At 41.9% G+C, this 11,924-nt stretch overlaps 1 protein-coding gene across 1 annotated transcript; it reads left to right on the top strand.

Annotated features, from left to right (window-relative positions):
* Nucleotides 1–8,050: 8,050 nt before the first annotated feature.
* On the top strand, nucleotides 8,051–11,719 carry snrpb (small nuclear ribonucleoprotein polypeptides B and B1). The gene is made up of 7 exons (XM_021610678.2): nucleotides 8,051–8,264; nucleotides 9,049–9,200; nucleotides 9,429–9,540; nucleotides 9,830–9,982; nucleotides 10,570–10,699; nucleotides 10,947–11,072; nucleotides 11,431–11,719. The coding sequence occupies exons 1-7, from the start codon at nucleotides 8,262–8,264 to the stop codon at nucleotides 11,466–11,468; spliced, it is 714 nt and encodes a 237-aa protein (XP_021466353.2). The 5' UTR covers nucleotides 8,051–8,261; the 3' UTR covers nucleotides 11,469–11,719.
* The last annotated feature ends 205 nt before the right edge of the window (nucleotides 11,720–11,924 follow it).

Here is an 11,924-nt window from a genome sequence, read left to right as displayed (position 1 = left end):
TTAAACAACTGTGGTTTCTACGGACAATTGAGCTATACAAACTATGGCATAAGGGAACAATGAGCGGATAAGAAACCATCTGTAATTTCGATTAAGACAATGAGCGAGTTAAGACTGATGTAGTCAATATAACTATTTGTTCAGCACTTTTGAAATGTACAGCGACAGAATTCAGAACATGGGCCATTCCTACAGTATTCTCCCTGTACACCAAGTCAGAACCATAGGATAAATAAAGGGGGCATTTAATCAGACAAAGCTCTTACGACATTTGATGATGACATTTCTCTAAAACAGGCTATAGGCTACATGTGCAACACCAAGTCAGAACAGTAGGCTAAGTTATGAGGGGGAAAGGGACCAAATGATTAGGGTGAGGCACATGGGCTACTAACAGCTTACTACACTACATACACTTAGTATTACTTTCTTAACTACAGTATACATATCTCCCTGTCATATTTCATCATTTATGCAGCAGCATACAATACATTGTAGGACTCACCTTGTTGTGCTGTGCTCACTTGAACAGGAAGGTGGCGCGGCGGTCCTTGCACTTTGTCAACAAAGTGGCATTCTCTAGATTGATGGTGCTTTCAAGACAACTGGGAACTTGGAAAGAAACAAGGTTGAATCATGACAAGGTTGAATCTGTATGTTTGTTTTACTCCATGTGTAACTCTGTGTTGTTGTATCTGTCGAACTGCTTTGCTTTATCTTGGCCAGGTCGCAATTGTAAATGAGAACTTGTTCTCAACTTGCCTACCTGGTTAAATAAAGGTAAAATAAAAATAAATAAAAAATGACGTCAGTGATCTTCAGGACGGAGCTCTAGAAAGAGGCCCGAGTTCCCGACTTGGAATTCTGAGTTGGATGACTGTTCACAAGATATTTTCCCAGTTGTAAATTTTTTTTTTTCAGAGTTCCCAGTTGTCTTGAACTCACTGAAATTGGAGAATTCCCAGTTCTGAGTTTCCAGTTGTTTTGAACATGGCAGAAGTTATGCTGGATTGACAGCATGCCCTATGTATTCAACCTTTTCTGGCACATGGTGTTGCATGTGAATGTTTATCAATTTAAGCTTGGTAAAGAGACCCTTAACCCCAGAATTGGACCACACACCCTTGCCACTGAATAGCAGGATAGTGATTGCTTTGCAACGCTTGCAGTTAGCCACTGATTCCTTCCAAACTACTCATTGTTGAATTTGCGATTTCCAATTTGTTGTGTAAATTTTATGTCCAATGGCCGATGAGCACTGATACGTTTTATCTATAATTTATCTTCATATGACAAGGATTGAAAAGGATTTGCCAGTAGATTGTCGACTTGATTCATGATGATGACTGCTTGTCTAGCTTGCTTGCTAAGATTTTGAAAGTATGATGTTGACATGATCAGTCCAATCAAAGCTACATTAGATATAACGTGATTTGACTTAATTTATTCTTTGGCCAATGCCCTTAGCCTTCTTGGATGGGCACTTCTAATGTAAATCTTTGGCAGCACCTAAGGGGCTTGAATTTTAAAGCTCACCCTGTAGATTTTGCTGTGACGTAGTGTCCACATGAGTGACAGAGCTCTAAGCCAATCACAGCATAACTAGAGAAAACGACCAACCCCTACGCTCTGTATTTTCTGATGGCTGCCCCACCACAACAGAAAGCACTGAGCTAGGCTGAAACATCTGTATTTTGGAGCTGCCTTACTCAAGAAAGCAAAAAAGAGACCATGTTTGTATGCGGCTTTATTACCTTATATATATATATATATATTTTGACATTGTTTGCAAAGTGATATGTGACACATATTAATCCTAAAATAACATGCAAAACAGGCAACACATATTTTGTATTATTTGGCCCAACCTGCCCTGAATGACAGGTCACCACTGGAAAACATGATCTGTCTGTTACAGTCTGTAGCCTTTTTCTTCCTCAAAAATATTGTAATTAATTTACCAGAATATGTTACATCTTCATCCCATAAGTATTGAAGGTAGTGCAATGTTACAGTTATCTTTAGATATAGCTAGTACCATCATTGAGGTGTATATTTACAAAATATATATAAACACAGCATGTAAAGTGTTGGTCCCATGTTTCATGAGCTGAAATAAAAGATCCCAGAAATGTTCCACACACAAAAAGCTTATTTCTCTACAATTATGTCAACACATTTATTTACATGCTCGTTAGTGAACATTTCTCCTTTGCCAAGATAATACATCCACCTGACAGGAGTGGCATATCAAGAAGGGAAGTGTGCTCTTCACGGATGAGTCCCTGTTTCAACTGTACCGGGGTGTCGTGTGACATATGGTGTCATGTGAGTGAGCGGTTTGCTGAAGTCAAAGTTATGAACAGTGCCCCATGGTGGCGGTGGGGTTATGATATGGGCAAGCATAAGCTACGGACAGTGAACACAATTGCATTTTATCAATGGCAATTTGAATGCACAGAGATATCGTGACGAGATCCTGAGGCCCATTTTCGTGTCATTTATCCACCGCCATCACCTCATGTTTCAGCATGGTAATGCAAGGCCCATGTCGCAATTATCTGTACACAATTCCTGGAAACTGAACATTTCCCAGCAGGCCCGGCAGCAGGATTAACTCAGCAAGAGGGCATTAGAAATGACTAAAGGGGCACAACTATTTTCGCTTGCTGTTAACACAGGATGGAAAATAACCGATAGTACAATTACACACAATGTATTTGCAGCCACACACGGCTGTCTTGCCACAAGAATACAGGCTACTGCACCACTTTACAAACATGGACAATTCATAACCAACTGGAGCAATTGCAAGTTATGACAATGCTACATGCATAATACTCATCAATGCAATGCAAAACAGTTGCTAATTACTGTAATAACCAATGCCAATACAATGCATTTCCAATAGCGGAAAGCAAACAATAATGTACAATGCACTACCAGGATTTATCAGTACAATTCAGCTTGGACGCAGCTACCAAGCTGTCTTCACAGGAGAGTGCAGTACTACGCTGCATATGATATCAGAGAAATTAGTATTCCATGGCAACACTATAGCTACATCGTTACTCAACCATTGGCCAAGGTCTGCCCACCCTTATCAATGTAATGCAAAGCGCCTCTTCTACCATATAAAACAACATTAAAAAACAATCTGATTATAAACCAAACATTTCCAATCCAATCACAGAAATCAAGCAGAAAACTTGGCAGCAACTCCAATAAAGAAAATCACTTCTACGCCTATTTCTGACATTTGCCACGCATTTCCAAAAGCTAGCAAATAACTAAATAATACAAGCCCAGCCAGGCTGCCTGTTCGTACCCAGATTCAAAAGAGTTGCAGCCGCCTTGATGCTGTGTTGAACCTCCTCAGCAGTCCCTCGTTCCCACTCCCCACGGAATTTGCTTCTAAAATCCCTCTCAAATGCCAGTTGAATCAGTTGCGCTTTCCTCCCGTGCAACATGCTTCGTCTGTGCTCACTGAATACGTTTTTCAATGTTGAAAGAGTTCTCACAAATTGCCGTGGATGCTTCAAATGTTCATCCCAGTTTCAATGCCAGTCATCACAGTAAAGCATTGCTGTTAGATGCCCCCGATCTTCTCCAGATCAGGTGATTTCAGTCTGTAGAAACTGGCGTGTGACAGTAAACTCAGTTTCCACAAAGTCTAATGAGATTAAGTCCAGCAGTGGTTTCACCTTTTTCACATCCATAAAGGTTTCATTTTCTGGGTGCAAGGCACACAGGGCCTCGACAAGTTGACTGTTTTGTTCGTTTAATGTTGCTGACATTTCTCCCAGTACAGCATCCAGAGTGCTTAAAAACAGTATTTTGGACTCCCTCTCATTTATTTCTTCTTGCTGGCCCATTGTTGTTTTCGACCACATATTCTTTCAGATTACTACTCACTACTCTTCACCGTTTGCTTGGAGCAGAGGTGTCCATGTATTTCTCCCATAACTCATCAAACTCACTGTCACGTCGCAGTTTTTCCACGCACTGTGGACGACTCGGATGCCAGTGTCCAGATCAGTTAATCAGCCTGAAATAACTTGTTGGGGGGGGGGGGGGGGGGGGGTCGAGCAGGCTGAGTACTTTGTGATCCATGAAGGCAATGAATCTGAAGCACGGTTTGTAAACAGCGTTCAATAGGCCCACAGCCTCAAGTCGCACCTCTGTACCGTAGGTGCGGGTACTCTCGATTTCTCTGAGCAGGTGGATGATGCTGTCCAGAGATTTTATAATGGCACTCACTGTGGCCAGTTTCTCTCCTGAATATTGCGCAGACACAGTTTGTTTCCTGAGAAACTTGTAAAGGGAAATACACACGTTAAAAAAGTCATCCAATGCAACCTCAAGAGGACATAGCCTGCGCTTTGACTAAATGCAGCTGGTGATTAAAGCAATGCACATGCGGCACTTCCCGATTCAGTTTGTCCTGCACCACCATTCATAACATTGACTAAGAATCTTCTCGGTGCTAAGGTCAACATTTGTTAGTTCTGACAGGAACCAAGTTAGTCAGCGATAAAGCATCACATTCTTTACTCGTTGCCATTGACACTAGCCGCTCACTAACACGGTTGTTTTCGCCCACATAACGAGTACAATTGAAATGTTCTCACACCCGGTTGGGTCTTCAGTCCCATCCACTTTAACTGTGTACCATGAATCACCTACTTCCTTCACCATTTCCTCTGTGACTACCTCATTCATGAGCCCAATTATTTTGTTCTGGATGTCATGAGATGTGTATGTGGCATTGCAGGGAATTGTGCTTAAGGCAAGTTCCTTGTCTTTCCTGAGCGTATAATCTAACATCACCAGGAATAGTCCACCACCCCCTTCCCCTCTTGCGTCCATCGCATCCAAAGTTACCCTGAGAGGAAGCTCATTGACAGCAGGAAATTCCACAATCAATGATAAATACATACGATATCTTGCAAGCTGTGCAGAATTCACAAGTTTTGAAATCTCTGTTTCCTGTGCATCCCTTGCTTGTTTTTCGGTTCAAAGTACCATGCATTTCTAATGTTATTTGCTTGATGCGTGCCTCGGCGACCTTCGCCTTGGTGATTAGCATCGGCTCAGTGGCCTTGGGGTTCTCCCCCTCCCCGCCACTTTGATTAGTTTGATCCGATGCTGCAGTTGTGCCCTGGCGAAGCCACTTTCTAACATCCATCACGCTATCAGCTACCTACCTAACTGTTAAACTTAGCTAAATTACATCCAGCTGCACTGTGAAACTTTTTTTTCTTCGTAGTATGTAACTTTGAAAGTAAATCTAAACGGTCAAATTTACCCCGCCCTTCTACTGTGAAGGCCAATCAAACTGGTAAAATGTGTATGACGTACGACGTACGTATGATGCATGCAAGGGAGTTGCATGAATGAAGCATACACAACAAATCAGTTGGACATGACGGATTGTGGTACAGAATAAGGATACAAAACTGAGGGGGCACAATATTCCAACTAAGGGGGCATTGCACCCTTTTGCCCCCTCGTGGTGCCGGGCCTGCTCACCAGACATGTCACCCATTGAGCGTGTTTGGGATTTTCTGGATCGAAGTGTACGACAGCCTTTCCTTTGTGCACCAAATGATGTTGACAGGTCATTGATCAACATTCAAGACACGCAACTTGTTGCGTTTAGATGTTGCGTTTAGTTTAGATGTTTTTGAAACAAGAATTTGGTGCAATGGCATAGGCCTATGTTAGTGACTAGATCGAATAAGCAATGGTATAAATATAAAATGCAAATGTTATGTAGCAAAATAAAATATGTTTGAAAGAAAATACTTTTCCCATTCAGTGGGAACCCACCCACCAAACCTTCTTCTTTTATAAGGTTTAACAGCGGTTGGCATCCAATTTGTTGCATTACAGCCACCTACTAGACTGGAGTACAACTCCCTTATACTTTAATTGAAGAAAAAAAAGTACTAAATAAATACCCTACCATCTAACACTATACTCACTTGTTTCAAAATTATATCAAATTAAATTAACACCCCCCCTACTCCACTAATTAAATGTATTTATTCATACCTCATGCCATCACCCTGAAAGGATGGGACATCACCACTTAACACATCCTGTAACTCTTCTGCTGTCAAGTCTCGCACACCCAAATACCTCTCTGCAGCTGCCACCACAACCTCAATTTTCTGAGACTTCCGTTCCATCCCAGCAGCATAATTGATAACCATTTCTATAAATGCTAAAAATCCAATCTTACTCTAACTTATTTAATTATTTTTTTTGCCTATCCCTCTGTACTGGTATATCTCTACTACTCTCACCACTTCCCATCTTCCCACCCATCTTCCTCTACTTTCTTCACTGCCTCAGCGTATGACAACTTCTGCTCTAACCCTGGAAACCTCAACCTGCCTCTCTCACATGGGACATTTCTAATCCCCAGCTCCATGGGCACCTCTACAATTAACACATTCCTTGGTCTCATAGCTTGTACCCTCCCATCCTACACACTGCTGCCACATGCCCATAAACTTGACACCAGTAATTTCTTAATGTATTCGGCACATACGCTACTACAGGATAACTTATATATCCCAACTTCACTTTGTCAGGCAAAGACTCAACTTCAAAACTCAAAAGAACAGACAGACAATGACTCTTCTGTTTCCCCACCATGTCTGCGTCGCATCAAACGACGAGCATCACATACACTGATCAACGTTTATATTTACTACTACCCCAGTTATCACTCCTTTCATTGGTTCCCTTTTCTTGAGAACGAAACAATTCACTTTTCTTGGCCCCATTCGTTTTACTTCGAGCGCATTCTTCCTCTGCCCAACAGAAACACAAACAATTATCACTAGACCACTTCTAGTTACCCTCACCGATTCCACATGACCCAACTAACACGCCAAACCGTTCTCACTGAGCTAGTTTACCCCTGCCTGTGGAGATTTTTTTAATTTTTATTTATTTATTTTTATTTCACCTTTATTTAACCAGGTAGGCTAGTTGAGAACAAGTTCTCATTTGCAACTGCGACCTGGCCAAGATAAGGCATAGCAGTGTGAACAGACAACACAGAGTTACACATGGAGTAAACAATTAACAAGTCAATAACACAGTAGAAAAAAGGGGAGTCTATATATACATTGTGTGCAAAAGGCGTGAGAAGGTAGGCAAATAATTACAATTATGCAGATTAACACTGGAGTGATAAATGATCAGATGGTTATGTACAGTTAGAGATATTGGTGTGCAAAAGAGCAGAAAAATAAATAAATAAAAACAGTATGGGGATGAGGTAGGTGAAAATGGGTGGGCTATTTACCAATAGACTATGTACAGCTGCAGCGATCGGTTAGATTGACAGTTTGCTGGTCTAATCTGAGGGCTGAGTGTGCGTCTCCCTAGCCAATCATTTTTTTTTTTTCCTTTTTGCAAGGGCATTACTGTCCCTGGCTGTGTGGAAAATAATCCGCTGAGACTATGTGCCACAAAATGAGTGACAAAACCTGGGCAGACAATTACAAGTAATCAGTATCAAGTCGCGTCCTGAGTGTTGAGGCTCCAAGTCAAGTCAAGTTATTTTACTTTCTATCAAATTAAGTCTCAAGTCATAAAATGTGTCAAAGCCATGTGACTCGCGACTCTTGCGCAAAAAAAATAATAATTGTGTTTCACTTTCTATGTTCCCGTAAGAACCCATTCAGAGCGTACATTATATTATTATCATACATGTGTACCAGTATCTGTTTTAAATGTGTACAATTGAGTTATGAAACAAAAATATAAATTAGATGTTATTTTGAGTGTTGTGCTATCCGGGATCCTTGGGATGTCCCTACTCTTACCCTAGCCCCTAACCTTAACTAAAAATCTTACCTAACCTTTACACTATCCTTCACCCTTGCCTTAACCATTTTAAATCCACGATAGCAAGGTCCGTTATTTTGAGTGATTTTCGTAGCAGGTTAGGAAAGCATTTTCGTAAACCTTTTCCTGAATTTAACTTAATTATCCTAACCTGTTATGGAAATTCTCCTAACATATGCTACTAAGAAGTTACTTCCGGACATAGTTTATATCGAAGTGGCGTGTAAAGAGCTCTTCTCGCTTTTAACGGGTTCACACGAGTGTATCGTCACTTCCTGCAACTCGCGGATAAAGACGGACCTGGCAGCACCTAGTTTGGGAGCTTCGCGGGTCAATTTTTTGAGTTTGTTTGGCGTGATCCGACTTACATCGGAGCCATCAGAACTGCAATCATGGTAAGGCTTTATTCTGGACTCAATTGAAGTATGATCTACGTGTTTTATGATATATTTCAGTTTTTTTTATTCGGTGGAAACTTTCTGTTCTCTTTCCCGGTGATGAACGTCAGTGCAACGTAGGCGTGTAGGCCTTTGTTTCACTCTTAGCTTATAAGACTACAATGGGTAACTAGCTACATTCGCCACTTGAAACAAATTGTTCCTGTTGTAATGTGCTTTTGCATACAGTACAGTTTTGACCAGCACGTCCATGCAAAACTGAACCCTGGCCGTAGTTGACCATGACCAGAACTTGTTTAAGTAACATAGCTAGCTAACGCTAGTTGGTTGGCTGCATGCTCATACCTGGCTTCATTCATGTTAGGCTCCAAGCCCGCCAATGTTATCATGATTGTATGTTGCTATCGAAATTTCCACCTGACAATTTACCTCTTATCGTGTCGAAAGTGCCGCTTGTCTGTCTGCTAGTCCATTTTTTTTGGGGTAGCTAGCGGTACCTGGCTAATATATTCAATCTAGAACCTACCTAGTTTTCTAGTTGCTACAACCAAGGCTCATTTTTGTTCTTCAGGTCTGAACATGATCTAAGTTAAGAATTTATTAAATTCCATGACGTCAATGATTGCTAATCAGTGGTTAACTTGGATCAATGTGTGTTCTGTCAGTGATGCTCATTTGAGCCGAATCTGATGCTGTAACTAATTGAAGCAGGATTACCCTGAGGTTTGTCAATTATAGTATTGCAAATTTCTCATGAATTGATTTATGCCTAATTTTACAGACTGTTGGAAAGAGTAGTAAGATGCTGCAACACATCGACTTCAGGATGCGGTGCATCCTGCAGGACGGTCGTATCTTCATCGGGACTTTCAAAGCCTTTGACAAACACATGAACCTCATCTTGTGTGACTGCGACGAGTTCAGAAAGATCAAGTAAGTGATGTTTTTTGTTAAGAACAATCAGTAATTGCTTTTGGATCTCTATCATTACATCTGCCGCTTTCAAACAGGGCAGGCTTCGAACGGCAGAAGTAACATTTGTGTGTACTATTGGATGAACAGTGACTTAAAATGAGTTTTGTTAAATCTGTGTATACCTTTCTAGACTTAAAGGTAAAAAATATATTTTGATTTAACCCATACTCCCCCCTTTCTTGACAGGCCCAAGAATTCTAAACAGCCTGAGCGTGAAGAGAAGAGGGTACTGGGCCTGGTGCTGCTCAGAGGAGAGAATCTGGTCTCCATGACAGTGGAAGGACCCCCTCCCAAAGATGTAAGCCATTCCGCACCACCTACAGTGTAAATGCTCAGTGTCTGTCATAATGAAGGCATTTTATCAACCATTTGGGGTTTCCTACTCGATGGGTGGCTTACTTGGATCATTGTGAGAGGTTTACAAGTTACTTTGTTCTGTGGCAGTGATGATCATTTTAGCTGAACCTGATGCTGAAACCAATTGAAGCAGGATTACTCTGAGCCCAGAGCTGTTTAATCATCTGCGATTTAACTGTACTTAGAAATTCATAGGTGTGTTATCTGACTTAGTGTTGCTCCCCTTTCAGACTGGCATTGCCCGTGTGCCCCTGGCTGGTGTGGCAGGAGGCCCAGGAGTTGGCAGGGCAGCTGGCAGAGGCGTCCCTGCCGGAGCACCCATGCCCCAGGCACCTGCAGGCCTCGCTGGGCCGGTCAGAGGAGTAGGAGGCCCCTCGCAACAGGTAAGGCCAAGGTCTCGGGTCACACCTTTCCTGTTATCCCATCTGCATCTCAGTGAAAACTAAATATGGATAATGGCTATATGGTGGATGATTACTGGGGATTAGCTTGCAGCTTTTCAGTTTTGAAGTTCTAAAAGGGTGAGACTTTGGTTATTTTTCAGGGGAGGCATTTCATTTGAGTTGAAGCTCATTGAAGCAGGATTTCCAAAGATTTTTCTGTAATTAAAATTCTTGGATGGGTACTATGCTTTTGCTTACGTCCAAACCTATGAAAATATTGTTTTCGGGATAGAACACCGCTTGGCAAATTAAATTCAAAAACCAATATATTTAGCAGTATCGGTTTTGTTTGCTGAAAGTCATGGTAAAGTGCATAGAAATGATCATGTTCTTTAAAACAGAATCTTCTCTCTGCTGCATCTGAGCGGCGGTCATAATGTAGAGTTTTGTATAATTGCACGAGTTTGATTACACAAGTTAAGTATTAATTTGTCTCCGGAGTTTTTGAAATCTGAGTTGGGGCCTTGGAACTACGAAATTTGGTTTGTTAAATATGGTGCCTTGACCCCCCCCCCCCCCCTCCCAAGGTAATGACCCCACAGGGCAGGGGAACTGTCGCTGCTGCAGCAGCTGGTGCCACCCTCGCTGGTGCCCCCACACAGTACCCACCAGGCAGAGGAGGACCCCCTCCCATGGGTCGCGGTGCACCCCCTCCAGGTAAGGACTGAATCACAACGGCTGCCTAGCTTCATTTGCAGTGGGAAGTAGACTTTTGTTCTGTTGCAGTGATGATTGATCATTAGAGCTGAACTTGATGCTGAAACATTACATCAGCAGGATTACTCTGAGCCCAGAACATTCACTTAACTTCGCATGATCAACATTTGTATTTAGGAAGTGGGTATTTATGCTTACATTAATTTAATGACTAGGATTAACATAATGTATGCTTTGCCCACTATAGGTATGATGGGCCCTCCCCCAGGCATGAGGCCTCCCATGGGTCCTCCAATGGGAATGCTCCCTGGCCGTGGAGGTCCAATGGGCATGCCCCCTCCCGGCATGAGGCCACCACACCCAGGCATGAGAGGTGAGGGTGACTTTCTTTCAGGATTCTGAGTGAAGTTGATGTTTGTCTGCGTTTAGTCAGCTGGATTCAGTTATTTTTCTTAATGGCAAAAGGTCTGTTTGGTTAAAAGACCAATTAGTGGCAAAAGATCAGAATTAAGCTGTCTGTGTACATTGAGACATTGGTTCTGTTGCGGTGATGATTTTCATTAGAGCTGAACCTGATGCTGATGAAGCTCATTGAAGCAGGATTACTCTGAGCCCAGAACCATGAACTCAGACTGAGTTTTCTCTCTTTGGTGACTTGATGTTAAAATGAGTTAATCCTTCATTATTCAAGCCATGGCACTAACTATTAATCCTTAATATTCTCTTTCCAGGCCCACTACCCCCAGGAATGCGTCCCTCCAGACCTTGAGTCTCCCCACTGGACTGTTGTCTTTTAAGTGTAATCCCTACAAAATCCTTCTCTTTAGGCTCCTGTATAGTTTGAATTTTGTAACTGTTTTGATTTTTTTAATAAAGTGTCATGGACGATTTGTTTTAAAATGTTGGCCTCTGACTTGCTATGCAGATTAAAGTGACTATTGATGCCGTGTTTGGCTGAAGCGCATACGTGTTGAGGGTGATTTGTTGAACAGACAATATGGTCTTAATAAATTAAGAGAGCTTGTCCTTGCACTTATCAATCCACCGTGCTCTCAATGATTAAGATAGCCAGGTCTCTAATTTCTTTGTGTTGCTGGATCAGACTATTGGGCCAGTTTCCTGAATCTGATCCACCAAGTGGCATGATGGACTGCTGCTCACAGCTAGGGAGGGGTAATGGCAGTATTGTGTCATTTTAAATTACTATTGTCTGACACATCTTTCC

Source organism: Oncorhynchus mykiss, chromosome 7 (genome assembly GCF_013265735.2).
Source record: "Oncorhynchus mykiss isolate Arlee chromosome 7, USDA_OmykA_1.1, whole genome shotgun sequence".
NCBI lineage: Eukaryota > Metazoa > Chordata > Actinopteri > Salmoniformes > Salmonidae > Oncorhynchus > Oncorhynchus mykiss.
The sequence above is the reverse complement of the archived record's forward strand: the minus strand, read 5'-3'. Positions and strand labels throughout refer to the sequence as shown.